This window comes from Carassius auratus, chromosome 3 (genome assembly GCF_003368295.1).
Source record: "Carassius auratus strain Wakin chromosome 3, ASM336829v1, whole genome shotgun sequence".
NCBI classification, from domain to species: domain Eukaryota; kingdom Metazoa; phylum Chordata; class Actinopteri; order Cypriniformes; family Cyprinidae; genus Carassius; species Carassius auratus.
In genome coordinates, this window is record NC_039245.1 from 16,430,374 (window position 1) to 16,453,592 (window position 23,219).

Here is a 23,219-nt window from a genome sequence, read left to right on the forward strand (position 1 = left end):
TTAGGATGATTATTTTAGTTTACCTTAAAATTAATCCAATTAAAACATTTTAGGGTAATGATTCACATCTATTTTTTTTTTTTACTTGAGACAATAAGTTATTTATTTTTCATTGGCTCAAGTAAAAAAAAAAATATAGATGTGAATCATTACCCTATATATATATATATATATATATATATATTTTTCTTTTTTTTTTTTTTTTGGGATGAATGAAACAATATGCATCTTTGATTTATTTGCACCAACATTATTTGATTTTAACATTTTGGAAAATGTATTTATATAGCATACTTTTATTTAGTCTCACTGGTAAAGATCTTTTTTTAAATTTAAAACAAAATTTAAAAACTAAAATACTGAATGCTGATTTAAGAAACATCTTATTGAATGTGTGTTGATTGTGGTGTTTGGATTGTAGAATGCAGTTATTGTCTTTAATTTCACATGGTTACAGTTAATCTTTTATTTAAGGCCAGGTCTTTGTAGTTTTAACCCAATTTAAAATAAAAAACCTAAATGCTGTACCATCTATTTTTTGTATTGAATGTAGGCTATTTACTGTGCAGTTACTGCTATTAATTTCAGATGGTTACATTTATTCTTTTCAATAGCCAAAAGCAAGTTTGGCGTATTAAATACTAAATATCTTGTTTATGCACACTTTCCTTCTTTCTTGTTTTTAGCTTAAAAAAAAAAATAATCATGATCGGTGCATCCCTAGTTGGAGGGGCAGGGGTAAGGGTAAGGGCCAGATAGCCCTTCAAACGAAGATTTTTCGGGACCACACTTCAAAAGAAGGGGTATGAATTATCACGGCAACATGGCTGCTACAGCGAACAAAAAGACACATAAATCTAATCGAGAGAGAGAGAGAGAGAGAAATGGAAGTTGCGTTTATTCGCGTCTGTGTGTTTATCTTTTTAGAGTGAGATCCCTTAAAAACAGCGATTGTATCCTCTCATCGTTGGAAAATATAATGTAGTGATTCAGTATTTAAACTGTATTTAATAAAAGTCATGGGGCAGCGTTGACAAGTTTATTTTCTCCTGGATGTGTGAGCTGCGCGATTTCCGATATGTGTGTGTGTGTGTGTGAGTAAGCAGCTCATTAGTACAGAACGATAATTAAAGGCTCTAATGACCACCAGTATATGTGTGTATTGAAAGAGCTAGATGACGAATGATGGCGTGTGACATCATGGTAGTGGTGTCTCAATCCTTAAAGGAATATTTTCTCCGCTACCCCTTGACACTTGACACAGGGGAAGGGCAAGTGGTATAAAATAGAATTGGGATTGGGCCCACCAGCCCCACTTTTGACTAAGAGCCCGGCCAAGTGTCCCCCCGCTGCACAGAGCAACAGCCAGATTCAACCACAGACGAAGAGCCAAAGCCCACAACAACCAACAAGCCATTGCAAGAAAGAGTGACAGAGCTGAGTATCGCCCTGGAGTCAGAGCCTCACCGATTGTCTGACCAGGTGCAAAACCCGGCAAGAACGCACATGATGGTTAATCAGACAGTGGAGAGCGAGGGCTCAGAGAAAAGCCCTGCCTACTTTACCACTGCTGAGGGTGTGCTGAGGCAGGATATAGTCATATGTATGACCTACGTAAACTCCAGAATCAGAATTCAACATTACACTTGAATAACTATAAATGAAAACACAGACTACAGTATAAAGTAATTCCTACTGTAATATCTGGAGCTGCAGTCTCACTGCGAGAAGATAGTGTGCAAATTTACATGAGAAGCACCAATATATTTATAATTTAAAGCTTAAAACAAATAGTCAGATGCAAGATATTTGGTTTTTACTGACAATGAAACAGATAGGCGTTGCAGATACTTTTAATGTAGAATTTAGCGGTGCTCCGATCAGGATTTTTGAGGCTGATCACCGATTACAGAAAGCAGTATCTGCCGATGCCAATCTTTTAAAAGCCTTTTTAAAATAATTTATAACTATAAATAGTGATATTCCAATAAGGATTTTAAGAAATTCATTCAGGGCCTGAATTTCATTTTTGAAAATGGGGGAATTCCCCTCTTAGGTGACTATTGTGAGAGGGGAAGCAGCACGGACAGTGCTTTCACAGAAGATTTGTTTTATTTTTCTTTATTTACACAGTACAGTAATACAATCTATAAGTGACATGTTTAAACATAATAAATATATGCAACACATTATTCAATCAATGCTTTTACTTTTGCATTAACTTCTAGATTTATGTATTAATTTGCTCAAGCAAGTGGCAAAATATTTAAATTACTTTTCTTACATTATCACAAACTTACCATTGACAGAAATAGTCAGCTCTACTGCCTTTCCTATTTAAAAATATTTATTACAAGCCATCCTGCCATTCATAAAGAACTTTGTTTTTCTTCTTCCACGAGTGCCATCTTATTGCTTTGTTTATCTAAAAGTGCCCTTTCCCTTTAAATCTAGCCAAAAAGTGATATGTGTGTGGGGGGTGAAATGCTTGTTTTCACTCAATCTCCTGTTAATCTTGAGTACCTATAGAGTAGTACTGCATCCTTCATAACTCCAAAAAGTCTTTAGTTTTATTATATTCATAAGAGAAAGATAGTCTGTACCGATTTTTTCCCGGAATAACACGACCGGCTGGAGACGTGACGTGTGGGCGGAGCTAAAGAATCACGAGCGCCAGTAGGCTTTTGCGTTGAAAGCATCTGGAAGCTGTGACATTACCGTGAGGACAAAACCAACCAAAACAAACCATGGCTAACAGTCAGATTCAGCGTATATTTATGATCCAGAATCAGATCCAGAGGCTGAAATTTAACAAGAGCAGCATCAGCAACGACGTATCTATGTGGTATGTACTGAAACTGTATATATTTGCTTAGCGGTTTTGGAAAATGATTAAGTTCCACTTTATGTCCTCTTTTTTCTTTTTCTTTAAAGCTGTACATGTGGGAAGTGCAGTTTGATGACAACATCGCATGTTGTTTACTTGATGTGCTTACGCGCCGATAGCTAAGTTAACAACACAGAGATATTTGAAGCAGTTTTACTCACCGCATGCGGTTACAACACTCGATCGTGACCCTTTTTCGTTGGGACTGCATCATCCTTAAGAAATAAACGATGTGCAAATCCGGCGTCAAACTGGGCCTTGTTTGTAAAACAAGCATCTTCGAAATGCAGGGAACAAACAAAAACACTTGCACAACTCCGTTGATGCTCTGTAAAAATAAACTCCATCCACTGGTCTGGCTTTTTTTTTTTGGTAATCTGTGCAGGGTTGTCTTGCCCTGGCAACCAAAAACACACTTTTTTTGTGACAATTCGGTCTCTCGCTCTGATCAGTTAAGTCTGTTGTGCTCTCTCTGCTCTGCTATATGGGAGCGCGCTCTTCCGGCAGAAGTGCCCTTAGGACCCATATAAGGAAATTCTGCTCCATCTAACGTCACACAGAGCCATACTCGAAAAAAAACTTTCCGAAACTTGTGACAAACCGGAAGAGGTATTTTTGGAACTTCAAACGTACAACTTAATTTTTGAAACTTTGTCCATGTTTAGCATGGGAATCCAACTCTTTAACAGTGTAAAAAACTCAGTATGCATGAAATAGCATTTCACCCCCCCCCCTTTAATAATATGCAGATTTCATTATGTCATCATCTCCTCAAATGTTCTTGCTGATTTTATTCATGAAGAACATGAAATTGAGCATCATTCAATGATGAACAGCAAAAAAGACTATCAGAAACTTTTTGGCAAGATGGTGACATAGCATTGATTTTCACTGATAAAAATACAAAATAATTGTTAAAATTGTATTAAACACTGTTTGGGGGATGAAACATGGGAGGGTGACCCCACATACCTTGTTACTGTAATAATAGTGATTCTAGTAAGAAACAAACAAATATATAAATAAGGTGACAAAAATACACAGACATGTGTCGTAATGTGACTGGTGCCATATCACAAATTCTTGAGGAGCGAGCAGAATGTGACAAAGTTTGCTACATAGAATCCAGTGGACTGACTCAAGTTAGACAGGTTGTTAAACAAGACAGACAAACAGGTTGTTTTTTAACCTTTTACCTGCAATGTAACTGACACCTGATAAAATCTTTTCCTGCTCGGTAATAAGAAACTTACCGCAAGATGAAACCTTCATGTACAGGTATCCTATTTTCCTTACAAATACCATGTTTAATGGTTATTTTAAATGTAAATGTGTCATACAACAATAAATGATGAGTTTAGTTTAATTCTGAATAAGTAATAAATGGATGTTATTGTTTTAATAATTTCTCTGAAATCTACTGGACAAAGAACAGTCAGATGTCAGGAGTCGAAGAAGTTGATCGAATGAAGACTTAAGAAAGAGACAGAGGAGTGAAGTGAATATCATCATGTCCAGCAGAGTTGGCGGAGGTAAGAATCATAGACAAATCCATTTCAAATATTGTTGACCAAATGAGAAAGTTACAGTAAAAACATTTTAGATTGCTGTTTGTAACTTTTCAGGAAATTTCAATATAGCTTCTTCACTACATATTTAGTTACATTTAGCATTGTTCTTTTCCATTGCTCAAAGCTAAAACACCAACTCTGAACTGACTGTATTTATTAATCTGATTTCTCACTTTCATATTCCTTCTTGTAATAATCATTTGAAGATTTAGTTTTCTGTTAGTACATGCTACTGTGATTAGAGTCAAATTTAACATAAAACTTTTGTTTCATACAGTGGCTGTTGCTCAAAAACAGGCTCTCAGGAGAAATGGGAGTTGTAATTTACCTCCTCAATGTAAGTTTTTATATAGATAAACAAGTACATGGACTGATGAAGAGTGTATGGAAATAAAGGGAAATGTATTACATAATACAAAAAACAAGTTCACCTCCTAAAGGTGGATTTGTTTTATTTCAATCCAAGATGATAGAAGTATTTAGCATCATAACTTGTTGCATATCACATGTTTGTTTCAGTGAGTGATCTAAGGATTGTTCTTCTGGGCAAGAACGTGGCAGAAAACAGTCAAGTGGGAAACTTCCTGTTAGGACGAGCAGCGTTTGACAGTGAAGCTCCTCCAGATGTTGTAGAGCGAGTCGGAGGAAGACTGAAGGACAGACATGTGACCATCATCAGCAGCCCTCAGCTGCTCCAGACAAACATCTCAGATCTTCAGATCACACAGACAGTGAGAGAGTGTGTGTATCTGTCTGATCCAGGACCTCATGTGATCGTGCTGCTCCTCAAACATGAGCAGTGTTCAACAGAAGATCACGAGTGTGTGGAGAAGGTGCTGCACTCTTTCTCTGACTGTGTTTATCAACACACCATGATGCTCACGACACAAGAGACCAATGAAACCAATGACATCCTACAGAAAATCATTCAGAAATGTGCAAACAGACACTTCAGTCTGCAGAGAAGCAGCTCTCCAGATGATCTTCTCAAGATGTTTGAGGACATTGTGAAAATGAATGATGGACATCACCTGGTTTGTGCTGAATATGAAGCTCCACAGAGTCTGACAGTGAAACAACAGCCAATAGAAAGATGTGAGTTTGACAACATGTTTGTACTGATAAATGAACAATAATACTATATACAGTAGGGATGTCAACGATTAATCGATGATCGATTAATTGTCGATAAGAGATGCAATCGATTAAGGCTATGGATGGTCGGTTAACCGATTCAATGTTGGGCTGCGTGCGGCTCATGCGCACTCAACACGTGCGAGCTGCTGTGAGTGACGGTGACGATATATAAAAGCATCATCATTCATTCACAATGTACAAATTAAGTTTTTAATGTGATTTAAACTTTAAAGTACACTAAAATAGAAACAACATAAAAGTTCTTCAACATTAAATGCAATAGAAATGTAGTTACTAATCATTTCATCAGATAACTGTTTTATATCGTGCGCTTTGCAGGGCTGCGGGACAACTTGTTAATTCATTCCTACGAATTATTAATGTGGCAATTGTCCATGTTTCATTAATTTTGTTCCCTAAATAACCCATGATTTAAGTGAAATAAGGGAACAAATTAATAAATCGAACGAATTCTTAATTCATGAAATCTTTAATTTCCCTTCCCATGTTTACCACAGTAAGAGATGCGAAAACAGTTATTAAAAGCGAAAGATAATAAAATAAACCTGGGAAATTAGAGGGTTAGACTATTTAGATTTAGGAAAAGAAACAATGCTTAAATATACTGAATTTGTGGAAATTCGTGACCAACCGGCAAACCAGAACAAATGTAGGCCCAACATAAAAATAACAATTTGTTTTCATGTTTTTTTTTTTTTTTTTTTTTTTTTTTTTTAAATAGGCTATGCGAAATATATCCGACTTAAATAGGCTAATTAAGATTAACGGATTTAAAACAGAAGTGTGGGCGCTCCATAAGTTCACAAAAAAAAAAAGGATGACAACGCATTCTGTTTGTTTGCTTTATTTTACAAGAGCACAAATCTTCTGTTTTTATTGTGAGTGTGCACAAATGAAAGTAAACACTTTTGCGGAAAATATATATATTTTTTTAATGTCTCAGCTGTTTCGATCGCACCGGAGCCTGCTGCACACGTATATTCTAGCGATTCAAACTTACATCGCAGTCTGTTCATTATCAAAATAAAATGTCAACTAAACATTAAAAGGTTACACTGGTCAGTTTAAATAGACCGTAGTATACCGGTCCACTTTGCTGTTATGTCAAGGACGTTTCTGCTCATATGAAGAGGATCATCTTTTCCGTCTATATGCGAATGCGTGTTAAGTACAAGCCTAGTACTAAACATTCAAATACATTGCGAATATGGAAACATTTCGATTTGTGCCGAATGAGAATCTAGCCAAAGCCGCGCTCGCTCATCCTCGTGTGCACGCATGCACTGTCACGATCTAATGCGCTGTATGCCGGATTTTTAAAAATCTGACATTTTCTAGGACAGAATCCAGCAGGATCAAATTAATGTGAGCAACTGTGTTTTGGTGCAGCAGCGCCGATGTAGTTCACTTAATGTGCAGCGCAGTCACACGCGCTCCACATTTCGGATAATTTTATACAATAATGTCAGTTGAAAACATTGCAATTGTGCTTTAAAATACAACAACGAGCACCACAAAACCATTTAAAGATGCGCGTTCAGCGTTCTCCGTGCGGGATTGGAAACTGTCAACAAAGTAAAATGACCTCAAAAGTATGGCGCGCTCTCTTCATTTTATCAAATGATCATAATCGCATCTATTCATTTTATAATCCTGCTACTAGCATTTTATTCAGACTAAAACCTCTTTAATTCAAGTGAGAAAGCGTTTTGTGTGTGTGTGTGTGGCTTTTGCACATCCTGTCATACCGCTGACTGCGTGCCTGCAATAGACGCATTTTGCAGTATTATGGTTAACGATTAATCGATTAGAAATTCCCGCACAAATATATTTGCTTCATCTCAGAGCAATTGATTAAAAAATAAATTCACAGATGCGAGAAAAAATATGTCAAATTGTCTAGTCAAATTGTCTTTTATTTTCGAATTTAATTCCTCAATCAGCGCTGGACCGGCATTTTCTGTCTCAGCGCTGAGCTCCTAGACAGTAAACGGCGGAGCCCTGGCTGCTGTAGACAGATCATGTTTCACGCTGTCAATGCAGCGGTCTGCGTTGCGCTGATCTTATTCACACTATCAAGTGTAGGTACAGCATTCTAACATTTTGAGTCAAAATGAGCTGTTTGTGAAGAAATTATCCGCTTCCAAATTGTCGTTGTAATAACGAAACTGAAACATTAAAAAACATTTTGCTCTTTATGGTGTGCGAGTGATAGAGCGCGGCAGCAACGAACAAACTGATCAGCTTACAGCGTCACAACATTGAATGCTCGGCCGAACAGCTGATCATAGCTGTACAGGACGCCTTTATTATTTTTCATCTCCATAAATATATCTATAAATATATCTAGTAATAAAGTTAACGCAAGGGCTAGAAATCAATTAATATTTTGCTGATCCTTCTTGTCATCATGGAGAGCGCAGTTGGTTGCATGGCAACGACAGACGCCACGAGAGTGCAAGCGCTTGTGGAAATGAGACTGCGGCGCGCGCGCCCGAGCTTTCCACTTGTTTGAGCATGTGACTGCGCGTTTCCCATTGTTTCCTATTCATTATGCGCAGCATATTTCCCGCGCGCACAAACACGGCCACAGACAATTAATTGTTTGGTTAGCGTAGTAGTTTAAATATGGACCGTTGGCTGCAGGCACGTGCACAGGTAACGTTAGGGCTCAACCTGTGCAGAGCACATGCCCTTTTTGCCCTTACACTCCGAAGTGCCCTTTTTTTGGTAGTGTTTTTTTTTTCTTTTTTTTTTATCAATGCTATTGGTCACCCTTTACGTCTGTCTGTCTGTTTTACAAATATTTCGCAAATGAAAGTTCTTAAAACGAGCTTGTGTAAATCTTATTCGATCCTCAAGCTGTCAGTAAGCTGATAACTCCGCACCCTCTATATTCATTGAATCAACTGAAGTTCCACAGCAGCCGCACAGTAGACACCAGCTGAGCTGAACAAAGTTTTGCGAAGGGTAAATAAATACCTTCTTGTTTGAATAAGTACTACTAAACACTACGTCTATAAAGGCTCATATTTTATTTATTTGATGTCTGACTGACTCACCGACTGAGACATGTGGGACGTCGCCTGAGAGAGAGAGAGAGAGAGAGAGAGAGAGAGAGAGAGAGAGAGAGAGAGAGAGAGAGAGAGAGAGAGAGAGAGAGGGCTAGCATTTTGCCATCTAGTCATAGCCATAGCCAACACTTAAATAGCCTGTGCAGATAGTAGCATTTCATCTTTTATAAAATGCGATTTAGGCCAAATGCATTTTACCACAGGAAAAACTGAGCGCTCCGTCTATATAGCTAACGTTACAAAAACTAGTTTGTAACCTGTAGATGAAAATGTAATGTGATGCCGGTGTTCTGTCGATTTGTCATACGCTGTCAGATTTTCGGTGTAGTAGCAGTCGATTCTGTTCCCCTCGGAATGTCTGTTCCCCTTAACGCAAACATACTACAATTGTTGCGTGGTTCCCGAGTTACTATACGTACGATCAGAACTAGCGTGCGCAAGAAGCGTGACTGGATGTACGGCAAGTCAAATAGTTCAAAATACCGTCCTAAATCTTAAACTTGAAAATAAATTTAGGACGAGAGGTTTTTCAACTTGAAATGTAAAAATATAAGACAAAAATGACGGAACAACTGCAAGATGAATAATAATAAAAAGGAACATAAACGGGAGTGTGAGAAACATTTTACTATGCTGCAGTGTAGCAAGAAATTTGTCCTTTTTTTGCATTCTTTAAATCCAGGTGTGTTTGGTGTATTTGCATGCGGGAATGTTGCCAAATCCGCGGAATTTAGGCTACTTTGGGAAAATGTTTGATTAACTATTTGGTTGGGTTTATTACACGGACCTGGCAACCCGAGGGGAAACAGACATTCCGAGGGGAACAGAATCGACTGCTGCAGCAGCAGGCGCCGTCGCCGTTTTAATGACGGGCAAAAAAAATTCACATTTGCACACATTCACTGGTCAAAAACTATATATTGATAAGTAATACAACACCATATAATTTGTTTTTACTATCGAAAAATCATAACAGGTGCGCCCCCGCGCTGTTTCGTACCTGTCACCTTGATAACATATATTTCTAAGAAATTTTCTTCTTTGATTTATGATTGCTGATACACTTAATTTATTAACATTTAGGCTAATCATGTTATGGTATACTCTCCGCTCGTCCTGACATGTATAAAATGTAGTAAAAAAAAATTACAGAAGATCTCTGTGAAATCTTTATATTTTATCATGCAGAATGTAATTCATGATTCATTCCAAAGCTTCATTTATTTGATCCAAAATACAGCAAAAACAGTAATATTGTGTAATATATTTTACAATTTTAAATAACTGTTTTCTATTTGAATATATTTTCAAATGTAATTTATTTTTCTGATCAAAGCTGAATTTTCAGCATGATTACTCCAGTTTAGTACTCTTCAGTGTCACGTGATCCTTCAGAAATGTTTTTCACTGCAACTGTACTTTTCACACTATTTTTATTTATTTTTTCATTGCTGACTTATTTTAGGGAAAGTGTAGTTAATAAGAGACCTTCAGGAGACCAACATCCCTGGTCCACCAAATTATCAAATTTTTGCCAGGTAGGCTGATACATGTTGGATATGTTATAGTAACGGTATGGCTATAGTTTCTTATAATCTGGAATTGAGTTGTACCGTAGTGTTGGACATAATTACTTAAATTATATTTCAAAAAAGTTTGTCAAAAATACTTGACTCATTGCTCACCTTCCCCTCTTCTCAATGTCATTCATAATCATGTTAACCAAATAATACAAATTAGCTTATAAAACCAAACAGAATAGCTAAAAAGAGAATATATATATAATTGATATAAAAAAATGGAGGGGGTGCCCTTTTTCGGTTTCAGCACATGCCCCTCAAAAGGTCTGTGCACGGCCCTGGTTGGCTGAAGCGAAAGACAAGTTCGGATGATGCAGATCACGATCCAAAGAAAAATTTTTTCACTGAAATGGAGAAACTCATTCAGACAGCCATGGTCATACCAGTAGCGAGTGTGTCGTGTGAACGTGGATTCAGCACACAAAACAGGATCAAAACTAAATTCAGAAATTCACTGAATAATACAAGTCTCACAAATCTAATGATCATTTCAGAGCTTGGACCTTCCCTTGAACAGTTTGACTTCAACAGAGCCATCATCAAATGGAAAGAAATGAAGATGAGGAGACAGATGAGAAACTTAGAATAAGTCACATGAAAAAAAGAAATGGAAAAAAATGACTGAAATAGAACTGAAATGTATGAAAGACATAAATACTTATAGTTTAAACTGAGTTCTTAATATCAATTTACGATATCAAAATCAAAAGTAAAAAAAAGCAAAGAATTGAACTGAACTGAAACACGTGAACTGAAATAGACATTAATATATAGCATAGGCATAGTTTAAACAGAGGTCTTAATGTCAATTTGAAGAGCATGATGTATTTTGTATAAAGTTTTTTTTTTTTTTTTTTTGTTAACTGATTTGAGAACTGGAAATGCACACTTCATGCATACAAATATTTAGATATTAATAAATTAACATGATTAAATTAGACCGATGCATCAAAAGTTATTCTCCCCCCCATAATCTTTAGATCCCCCCCATGTGACCCATGTAAGGGGGGAATTCCCCCCCAGTTTAAAAAACGAAATTCAGGCCCTGACTCAGTACCGCCACTTCCAAATATAGCTCTTTAGCGTACCGCCACCTCTCCCTGCGCCCAGAACGTGCTTGTAGCGTACCGGTACGCTCATTTGGACATCTGTTTTAATAGAGGTTTTAATCTTTTACCTTCACTGCCGATTTTCAGAGCGCCCTTCACAATGCAAGCTTCCTAATTCATCCCACCCAGAGCAGAAACTACATTACCCATTCACCCTTAAGTCATACAAGTGAATAGCGCATGTGTCGCTTTTCCCACTGTTAAGTGTCAACAACTCAACGTGGCCGGAGAAGGTGTGTGAAACTCGTTGTGAGTTATACTAAAGCAAAATCTTGAGTATTTATTGTCTGATAAACATTAAAAACTGTCTGCGGAGGTTGAGTCGTCCTGCAGCCCCCGCTGGCTGTTCATTGGCTGCAGCATCTTTTTTCTAAGTTCTAAACAAATACCGTAGACGGCAAGGCACAAATTTAGATATTCATTTATCTAATTAATCTATAGCCTATGCACAAAGACAATATGATCTTTTTGTTCCCTTTTTGTTTTAAAGCTTGATGAAGAGAGAGAGCGCAAGTTGCTACAGCTGAGGAGGACAGTGATGCACGCGTACATGGGTGATTGACAGTTCGCGGCACTGTGTACAAAAAATACTCCGCTACACAATTATTTCGTTATATTCGTTTTAGCTTATTAACGTTAGCGTTACAGAAAGGTCTAATTTAAACAATGACATTTGAGTTCATGATTTTAATGTTGCTGTTTCTTGTGGCAGACTAAATGAAGAGTAATGTTTCTTGTGGCAGACTGAAGAGTAATCCGGCAGAGTTTTATACTGAAACTTTCCGTCTAAAAGTCCTTCCTTGGTCTTATCCATATTTCTTTGCACGTTGAACACACATAGGCCACAACTGGAAATAAAAAAAAACTGCAACCGCGTTAATTGCGTTATTTTTTTTTAACGCGTTAAATATTTCAAATTAATCGAATGCGTTAACGCGCTAATTTTGACAGCACTAATATATATATACAGTATTGTTCAAAATAATAGCAGTACAATGTGACTAACCAGAATAATCAAGGTTTTTAGTATATTTTTTATTGCTACGTGGCAAACAAGTTACCAGTAGGTTCAGTAGATTGTCAGAAAACAAACAAGACCCAGCATTCATGATATGCACGCTCTTAAGGCTGTGCAATTGGGCAATTAGTTGAAAGGGGTGTGTTCAAAAAAATAGCAGTGTCTACCTTTGACTGTACAAACTCAAAACTATTTTGTACAAACATTTTTTTTTTCTGGGATTTAGCAATCCTGTGAATCACTAAACTAATATTTAGTTGTATGACCACAGTTTTTTAAAACTGCTTGACATCTGTGTGGCATGGAGTCAACCAACTTGTGGCACCTCTCAGCTGTTATTCCACTCCATGATTCTTTAACTACATTCCACAATTCATTCACATTTCTTGGTTTTGCTTCAGAAACAGCATTTTTGATATCACCCCACAAGTTCTCAATTGGATTAAGGTCTGGAGATTGGGCTGGCCACTCCATAACATTAATTTTGTTGGTTTGGAACCAAGACTTTGCCCGTTTACTAGTGTGTTTTGGGTCATTGTCTTGTTGAAACAACCATTTCAAGGGCATGTCCTCTTCAGCATAGGGCAACATGACCTCTTCAAGTATTTTAACATATGCAAACTGATCCATGATCCCTGGTATGCGATAAATAGGCCCAACACCATAGTAGGAGAAACATGCCCATATCATGATGCTTGCACCTCCATGCTTCACTGTCTTCACTGTGTACTGTGGCTTGAATTCAGAGTTTTGGGGTCGTCTCACAAACTGCCTGTGGCCCTTGGACCCAAAAAGAACAATTTTACTCTCATCAGTCCACAAAATGTTCCTCCATTTCTCTTTAGGCCAGTTGATGTGTTCTTTGGCAAATTGTAACCTCTTCTGCACATGCCTTTTTTTTAACAGAGGGACTTTGCGGGGGATTCTTGAAAATAGATTAGCTTCACACAGACGTCTTCTAACTGTCACAGTACTTACAGGTAACTCCAGACTGTCTTTGATCATCCTGGAGGTGATCATTGGCTGAGCCTTTGCCATTCTGGTTATTCTTCTATCCATTTTGATGGTTGTCTTCCGTTTTCTTCCACGTCTCTCTGGTTTTGCTCTCCATTTTAAGGCATTGGAGATCATTTTAGCTGAACAGCCTATCATTTTTTGCACCTCTTTATAGGTTTTCCCCTCTCTAATCAACTTTTTAATCAAAGTACGCTGTTCTTCTGAACAATGTCTTGAACGACCCATTTTCCTCAGCTTTCAAATGCATGTTCAACAAGTGTTGGCTTCATCCTTAAATAGGGGCCACCTGATTCACACCTGTTTCTTCACAAAATTGATGACCTCAGTGATTGAATGCCACACTGCTATTTTTTTATACACATCCCTTTCAACTAATTCAACTAATTGCCCAATTGCACAGCCTTAAGAGCGTGCATATCATGAATGCTGGGTCTCATTTGTTTTCTAAAAATCTACTGAACCTACTGGTAACTTGTTTGCCACGTAGCAATAAAAAAATATACGAAAAACCTTGATTATTCTGGTTAGTCACATTGTACTGCTATTATTTTGAACAATACTGTATATATATATATATATCATTTTAATCTTCTGTTATTTTCAGATGGTGTGAAGCTGAATCTGGTTGTGTGTGGAAGTGACGGGACATTGAAATCCTTCATATCAGAGCGGATCCTCCAGCAGACAGACAGAAGATCAGATGTGGAGCTTCATGGACATCAGATCAGTCTGGTGGAGCTTCCAGCTCTGTTTAACATTCGGCGCTCAGAGGAGGAAGTGATGCGTCAGACTCTTCACTGTGTGTCTCTCTGTCACCCTGGAGTTCATGTTTTCCTCCTCATTATTCCTGATGCTCCACTAACTGATGAAGACAAAGCAGAAATGGAGGAGATACAGAGGATTTTCAGCTCAAGAATCAACAAACACATTATGATCCTCATAATGCAGGATTCAGAGCATCAGACAGAAGAACTCAATGCAGAAACACAGTCTGTCTTTGAGAGTTTTGGAGGACGACATCATTTCTTTGGTCCCAGCACACAAGTGTCCACATTGATGGAGAAAATCGAGCAGATGCTGGAAGAAAACAGAGGACAGTATTTCTCTGCAGAGACATTTTTGGAGGCTCAGATGAAAAAACTGCTGCAATTTGAAGAGATGAAGAAAAAAATTCATTCATTAGAGACACATTTTCTGTCCAAGGGTAATGAACACAACATCAGCTGGGGTTTTACACTATAGAGAAAAAGAAATGCCTAAAGTTTAGATTTTTTAACATCATTACAACCTAGAGTACACTATATGTAAAGTATACCAAACAAACCACTTAAGACTCCTAATATACTGATGTGACATGATACACAAGCAGACAGCAGTCCTCTTACAAACAGGGTTATTCAAAAGATAAGTCAAGCCTAATGCATTTCTTCTTTTACAGGTCCAACAGACAGCCAAGATGATCTGAGGATTGTGCTGCTGGGAAAAACTGGAGTTGGGAAGAGTGCTACTGGAAACACCATCTTAGGAAGAAATGCATTCAAAGCAGAAGAATCTTTTCAATCAGTGACCAGTGAGACTCAGAGAGAAACAGTCGAAATCAACGGCCGACAAATTACTGTGATCGACACTCCAGGACTGTTTGATACTGAACTTACTAATGAGGAGATCCAGAAAGAAATCACCAACTGCATCTCCATGGTACTGCCTGGACCACATGTGTTTCTCTTACTGATACCACTGGGACGATTCACTCCAGAAGAAGCTAAATCAGTGAAGATCATCCAAGAGACATTTGGTCAAAATTCTTTAATGTACACCATGGTGCTCTTCACCAGAGGAGATGGTCTGAAGAACAAAACTATTGAACAGTGTTTGGGGAAACCTGGATCTCTTTTGATGAATCTAATAGAAACTTGTGGAAACAGATACCATGTGTTCAATAATAATCAGACTGAAGACCGAACACAGGTGTCTGATCTGCTGGAGAAGATAGACGCCATGGTGGAAGCAAACGGTGGGAGTTTCTACTCATGTAAGATATTCAGAAAGATGGAAAGAGAAAAACAAGAACAACAAATGAAGTTCCTCATGGAGAGAGTGGAGCAACTGAACAGAGAAAGAGAAGAGCTGACAAAGAAACATGAAGAAGAGAAAGAAAGAATGCAGATGATGATGGAGGAACAAAGACAAAATCATGACAAAGAGATGACGAGGAGAGAAGAAGAATTTAGAGAGAGAGAAATACAATATAAAATGGAAATGAGAAGAGAACGAGAGGAATGGGAGAAACAGAAAAAACAAGATGAAAGGATGAGAAGAGCTGAAGAGGATGAGACCAGAAGAGAGAAGAAACAGAGAGTGTGGGATGAATTTAATCAAAGATTTAAACAGGAGAAAGAGAGAATGAAACAAAAGAAATATGATCTTCAATCTAAACAAGAAGCAGAAGAAAACATGAAGCTCCTAATGGAGATAGTGGAGGAAATGAACAGAGAAAAGGAAGATCTGATGACCAAACTAAAAGAAGAGAAAGAGATTATGAAGACGATGATAGAAGAAGAAAGACAAAATCATGACAAAGAAAAAAAGAGGAGAGAAGAGAAACTCAAAAGAGAAATAACAGAACAAGAACTACATCAGAGAGAAATAAGAGATGAGATGAGACGAGAACGAGAGATGTTCGAACATCAAATTGAGAAAATGAGGCAAGAGAAAGAAAAAGTTAAAACAGAAAGAGAAAAACTTCAACTCCAATATGACACAGAAATAGACAAACTGATGAATAAACTGGAGACTGACAGACAGAACCAAGAAAAAGAGAGAAGGAGAAGAGAAGAAGAATTTAATAAGAGGGAAGAACAATACAAAACACAAATAAAAGAAAAGGAGAAGAAAGAGCGAGAGATCCATGAAACCATGAAGAAAGAACGAGAGGAATGGGAGAGACAGAAACAAAATGAAGAAAAGAAGAGAAGAGAAGAAGAGGATGAGAAACAAAGAGAGAAAGAACAGAGAATGTGGGATGAATTTAATCAGAGACTGAGACAAGAGAGAGATAGAGTGGAAACAGAGAAAGAAGATCTTCATTCTAAACATGAAACACAAGAAAACAACATGAAGATCCTGATGGAGAGAGTGGAGCAAATGAACAGAGAAAAAGAAGAAATGATGAGAAGACTAGAAGAAGAGAGAGAAGCCATGAAGATGATGATAGAGGAAGCAAAACAGAACCAAGACAAAGAGAAAAAGAGAAGAGAAGACGAAGATAAGAAGAGGTGGGAGAGAGAGAAACAGATCTCTGAGGAACAGTATCAGAGACTCAAGAGGGAAATGGAGGAAGTGATCAGAGAGAAAGAAAGAGTGGAACGAGAGAGACAAGAACAACTAGAGGAGTTTGAGAAGAGACTGAAAGAAGAAAGAAACATCAGAGAAGATCAACAAAAGACGTTTGAAGAAAAACTCCAACTACTTGAAGAACAGCATGAAGAGAAACTAAATAGAAGACAGTTGGAGATGAAAGAGGAAGTACAGGTGAGTTTTTAAAGAAACCTTAAAAACATCAATCCACTTTATTTTGCAATGCTGAAGTAAGTGGTTTTCTGTGAATGTTCGAGACTTCCGGTTCATTAGCCGCTGTAGGGAAATAGCGAAGAGAATAGCAAATAAAAATAGCTAGAAGTAAATGATACCACAAGCCAGAGCCATAAAATTGAAAAATGGCCGTACCCGTTCTTATGGGAATAATTAGGTGGACAGGAAAAATTACAAAATGAATTGTGTTAGAATAGTAAATGGTGCTATGTGGTTTAAACACACTTATTAAAATTGTGAGAAAGCCCAGATTAAATGCCAGATTTGTTTAAAACAGAACTGGAAAACACTGTTTAAAGATGTATAATTGTTTTGTCTACTAAACAGAGAGAAAACACAGACACAGACACAACAGGAGCCAGTCCAGATCAACACTTTCAAAAAGAAAAGACTGAAAGAGAAAAAATAGAGCAACTATTTCACAGACTTCATCTGGACGAGAACAAAAATAAACTGAAAACTGTAGAAGCTCTTCAGTTAACTGCTCATTCATTAAAGGCCCATAAGTCTTGTGCTGAGGAGAAGCTGGTTTGGAGTTTCATACAAAAACTACTGATGATGAACTACAGAGCAAAATACACTTATGTTAAAGATACCAATGAACAGCATGATACACAACAGAGAGACAGTGATGATTTGAAAGAAATGTCCATGTCTAATGAAGAAACAGGCCAATCTGAGCGAATTCACCCGATGGATGTTCAGATGGCAGTGTTTCATTGTGCTGATAGTTTCCTGAAGCAGCTGATGGTCACTAAACTGTCCCAGTGTCAGTACGCTCTGCCTCTGCTTGTTCCTGATCCATTCACTCAACAGATTGAGTTTCCTCTCTGGACGTTTAGACAAATCAACAAGAGCTGGAAGATGACCAACACCAACAATGAAATCATCAGTCAAACCCAGCCCATCTACATGGCAGAAACTCCAATGGTGTTTTTCTTCAGGTTTGGCTCGGTGTCGTCCTCCAAGTCTCAGCTGATGAACAGTCTGATCAATGAGAAACACAACACGTTCTTCCACAGGAACTGTCCCGGCAGCAGCAGATCCAGACTCCTGATGGATGGAGTGGTGGAGATCGCCTGGTTCTGCCCTTCTGGAACAAATGATGATAAATTCACTGACTGTGTTGCATTCTGTAATCTACACGGTGACGCAGGAGACCATGAGAAACAGCTAGAGATCCTCACTGAAATGAGCTCAGTCAATGTTGTTCTTTTACCACAACTTGACAGGAATGAAAGCGTTAAAATGATCCAAAATCTGTACACAAACAAAAAGCCACTCATTTGTCTTCTTACTGAGGATGAATCTACTGTAACAGAGATCAATAACACAAAATTCAAAATCGGTCTGAAGGAAAGAAGTCATTCAGATGCATCTGAAGAACTCAGGAGAGCTATAAATGATTGTCTGTCAGAAACTTCTTCCACTTTCAGACTTGAAGATGTGTCCAAACACTCAAACATCAGAATAAATGAAGAAGATGATGATGACTGCAGGAAAGGAAGAGAAGCAGCACAGCAGATGATGAGTTTACTGGAGAAGAAAGATCTGAGAGAAATCAAAGAATCATTTCTGCCTCATCAGGGGAAACTGTGGCATCAGTGGAGTCAGAAGAACAAAGAACTACATCGGCCTCGAGCAGATGAGACAGAAATGGACATCAGCAGAAAACAAGCCAACCTCATGAGATTACGTGAGCAGCAGCATGCATTTAACATAAGTACTTTCATACAGTTCTTTATTAAAGAATTTAACTTGTTTGCTGAGAACAAAATCTACTTTCTAAAATGGCTTGAAATCTTCCTGGATGAATATATTTCAATGGATATGTCTGTTCTTCATCGGAAGTATGAGGAACAGTGGTCAGCAGTTGTAAAACTGAAAGAGAAGAATTATAAACCTGAACAACTCAAAACTGAACAAGAAGAATTTGAGAGAATATATGAGGAAATTCAAATGGCGGGCTTTGGTTTGGAGCACATCATGAGTGAGATCGGTCAGATCTATGAATCATGTTCATCTGTGAAGAAAAACAAGAAAGACCTGCAGGTTCACTTCTCTTCTCTCCCGAGTCTTGCAGCTGAGATGATGATCTCTGGATTTCCACTGGAGCTGATGGATGGAGATGCTGCTCATGTTCCTGTGATCTGGATCTCTGCTGTTCTAGATCAACTCGTCCAGAAACTGGGAGACCAGAGAGTCTTTGTGCTGTCAGTTTTAGGGCTTCAGAGCTCTGGGAAATCCACCATGCTGAACGCCATGTTTGGACTTGAGTTTGCTGTCAGTGCTGGGAGGTGCACCAGAGGAGCTTTCATGCAACTGATCAGGGTCTCAGACGAGATGAAAACACAGATGATCTTTGACTATATTCTGGTTGTAGATACTGAGGGTCTTCATGCTCTAGAACAGTCTGGAAGGTCAACAAGAGATCATGACAATGAACTGGCCACATTTGTTGTAGGTCTTGCAAATCAAACCTTGATCAGTATATTTGGAGAAAACCCATCTGAGATGCAGGACATTCTTCAGATTGTTTGTCAGGCCTTCATGAGGATGAAGAAGGTCAGATTGAATCCCAGCTGTGTGTTTGTGCATCAGAACGTCTCAGACGTCACAGATGGAGAGAAAAACATGGAGAGAAGGAGACGACTGCAGGAGAAACTGGATGAGATGACAAAAATTGCTGCTAAAGATGAAGGCTATGATGCGGAATGTTTCAGTGATGTCATTAGATTTGATGTTGAGAAAGATGTGAAATATTTTGCTCAGCTCTGGGAAGGCGGCCCACCAATGGCACCACCAAACCCAAACTACTGTGAGAACATTCAAGACTTGAAGGAAACTATTGAGACTTATGCATCAAAATCACATGGAATGACGCTGACACACTTTAAAGATCGTGTTAAAGATCTTTGGGACGCTTTACTGAAGGAGCAATTCATCATCCACTTCAAAAAATCTCTGGAGATTTCAGCCTACAGGAAACTGGAGACCGAATACAGCAAATGGTCCTGGAGTCTGCGCAGTGCCATGATGGAAACTGAGAACAGACTGCACAATCAAATAGAAAACGAAACAATTCATAAAGTTGAGGAAACTAATCTTCAGAGAGAAATGAAGAAGACAAGTGAAGAAGTGACAAAATCAATGTCAGATTTTTTTGACAAAGACACTGACGCTGAAATACTGATTCAATGGAAAACATCATTTGAAATCAAAATCAAAGAACTTCCGGAAAACATTGTGAGAGAAACAAAGAGGAAATTAAATCAGATTATTCAGCAACGTGACCTGAAGAAAAAGATTGATGCTCAGAGGACACACCATGAAAACACTCTCATTGAAAAGAGCAAAACACTTGCCTTAGAATTGAAAGACAAAACAAGTGATGCAGAAATCCTGAAGAAAGAGTTTGATTTGTTTTGGAAACAGTGTGTGAAGACGATCATCACAGAGAGTCCTCCAATCAAAGACATTGACATAATCAGAGATTTGAAACTCCTTCTCAGTGACATCTATAAAAGTGTTTCTGTGGACCAACGTACAGAGAAAAGTGAGAGCAAGGATGTTTTTTCTGTACCGAGTTATTCAGATTATGTAGAGCTAAAGAAATCCAGTGGATTCACAGGATCAGGAACAAACATCCGCAGATCAACTAAGAAGTTTGGTTACAGTCTATCAAGAGAAGATGAAGCCCAAATAAGATCATTAGTCACAGACATTGCTCAGCATACAGACTCAATGATCATGTCATTTAACATTTCAAAGATGGGCTACAACATCAGATGCATTCAACAAATCACTGATTACATCAAGAAGATGGTAACAGAACATCAGGAAGGACCAGTGAAATATGTGTTCAAGAATGAATTCTTCAGGGATTTGGTTCTTTCCATCTGTATGAGAGCAAACAAGATGATCACAGACCAACACAGACTTTTCAAGGATGCCAATGATCCTGCAATATATGTTAAGAAGAAGAGAGAAGAGTACTACAGTAGTTTTAAGAAATACTGTCATGAAGCAACATCAGTTACCATTTTTGGTGAGATCATCTGTCAGAAACTGAAAGAGCCCATTGAGCAGAGTGTCTACAAGCAGACGGCCAGAGATTTAGCAGATGAAATCAGAATAAACTGTGAATCACTGAATGGAAACCGATCAAAACTGGAGAAATACATCCTGAAGACACTGGCAGAAGAGAATGATTTTGACAAATACATGAACTACATTCATAATCCCAGAGATCACTTCAAGAGTTTCATCAGAGATGAAGTCAATCGGTACATCACTGATAAGTTCAGTCTCAGTGTTTTACCCAAGATGAAGGAGAACATTAAACTCCTGCAGCAGAAGATCATGGAAGCAGCTCATGAATCTACTGAAGGTGTTCAAGTGAACAATGGAAATGTTGGTTTTTGGTTGAAGAGCTTCACACAGAAGCTCTCAGACGTCCTGATCTTCTCTGAAAAAGACCTCAGTGGAGTGAAACATGATGATGTTGATGATTTCAGCCTCCTACAAGATGTGATAAGAGATAAACTTCCTGATGTAATGTCTGAGATCAGCCTCAGATTCAACACAAAGGCTTTTCCCAAGAATCTGGACTATAAGTTCAGAGCAGATGAGCTTCTGAGTGATCACTTCTGTCAGTGCTGTTGGGTTCAGTGTCCGTTCTGTAAAGCTACCTGCACCAACACCATAGAAAACCATGAGGGGGATCACAGTGTTCCTTTCCATCGTGTTATTGGACTAAATGGGATGCATTACAAGAATACAACAAACTTGTCGACTAGCATCTGCACATCAGCGGTAGCAAGCAATCGATCTTTTTATCCCGATACCTCAGATGATAATGTCCTCTGGCAACAATATAGGACAGCAGGAGGGGATTATGCAGACTGGAGCATCACCTCTGACCTCTCTGAGCTGCCGTACTGGAAGTGGTTTGTGTGCAGATTCAAGAAAGATCTGGAAAAATACTACAATAAAACATTTGAGGGGAAGGGGAAGATACCAGATGAATGGAGAAAATGTTCAAAACAGGATGCTATTGAAAGTTTGGATCAATATATTTGAGGAAAGATACAGAATGAGAGCGCAACACTGGATTCTTCTCAGATCACAGTTAGAGAAGAATTTTTAATATAAATCTTAGCAAATACTCCTGTTACAAGAGGCTGATTGCCAAGACCTGGTTCCTCATACAAGCATCTGCAAAATTATTTGCGCTTCAAAACATTTTTACAGAACACACTTTTTTTTTGACAAAAATATAAAGCTCCAAATTTTCAATTAAGGCTATTATTGATAGAATGTCATACATGACCATGACCATATATGAGTGTGAATACGTAAATGTGGGGCAGAATAGTGTTTCTTTTTTTCTTTTTTTTTAAGCTCTGAGCTATTAATTGATTACATTCATTATTATTATTATTTTTAATTTATATATTTACTTTTTTTTTTGTTAAAACAAGTTTCCCAAGTATCTGGACTATAAGTTTAGACCACATGAGCTTCTGAGTGATCACTTCTGTCAGTGCTGTTGGGTTCAGTGTCCGTTCTGTAAAGCTTGTCGACTAGCATCTGCACATCAGCGGTAGCAAGCAATCGATCTTTTTATCCCGATGCCTCAGATGATAACGTCTTCTGGCAACAATACAGGACAGCAGGAGGGTGATAAGTGTCCTCTTACAGTTATTTCATATATATATATAAATGTGCAACTTTTGATTTGACATTATAAACTATTATTGTGAATATCCCGTTCATATGTGAAACTGCAATTGTTATGAAAATAGCCAATAATCTGCTAGCTGAGAAACAGTGTTTATTTTGACAGCCATTTTTGACTTAGTCTTGGTCTTTATCTTTAGGCAAAAATGCTTAATATTCTTAGTCACATATTAGTCATTTAAGTCTTTCATAGTTTTAGTCGATGTAACCGATGATGTGTTTTTGTCAACCTTTAGTCATTACTTGTGGTTAAACTGCAGTTACCAATATTTTATATTAATTTATTTTAAATGTAGTCTTCAAACTAAAATAGTCATTAATTATTTTTCTCTTTTTTAAATCAATTAAGCTTATGAGAAATTTCAATCAAGGATTTTGAAAATTAGCATTTTCATTTTTGGATTAACTATCCCTTTAACAGAAGTTAAAAGGGAGCAACATATAAAAGTTACAGTTGTTGAAATATAATGTA

At 37.8% G+C, this 23,219-nt stretch overlaps 1 protein-coding gene across 2 annotated transcripts; it reads left to right on the forward strand.

The window, feature by feature from the left end:
* The first annotated feature begins 4,111 nt into the window (after nt 1-4,111).
* Nucleotides 4,112-22,248, forward strand: LOC113054612 (interferon-induced very large GTPase 1-like). 2 transcript variants are annotated; one of them, XM_026220274.1, is made up of 7 exons: nt 4,112-4,165; nt 4,318-4,419; nt 4,736-4,795; nt 4,978-5,553; nt 14,019-14,618; nt 14,853-16,945; nt 17,333-22,248. In XM_026220274.1, the coding sequence occupies exons 2-7, from the start codon at nt 4,398-4,400 to the stop codon at nt 22,085-22,087; spliced, it is 8,106 nt and encodes a 2,701-aa protein (XP_026076059.1). In that variant the 5' UTR covers nt 4,112-4,165; nt 4,318-4,397; the 3' UTR covers nt 22,088-22,248. The 2 variants fall into 2 exon arrangements, with proteins under 2 accessions (XP_026076059.1, XP_026076064.1); XM_026220279.1 differs by having other exon boundaries at nt 4,323-4,419.
* The last annotated feature ends 971 nt before the right edge of the window (nt 22,249-23,219 follow it).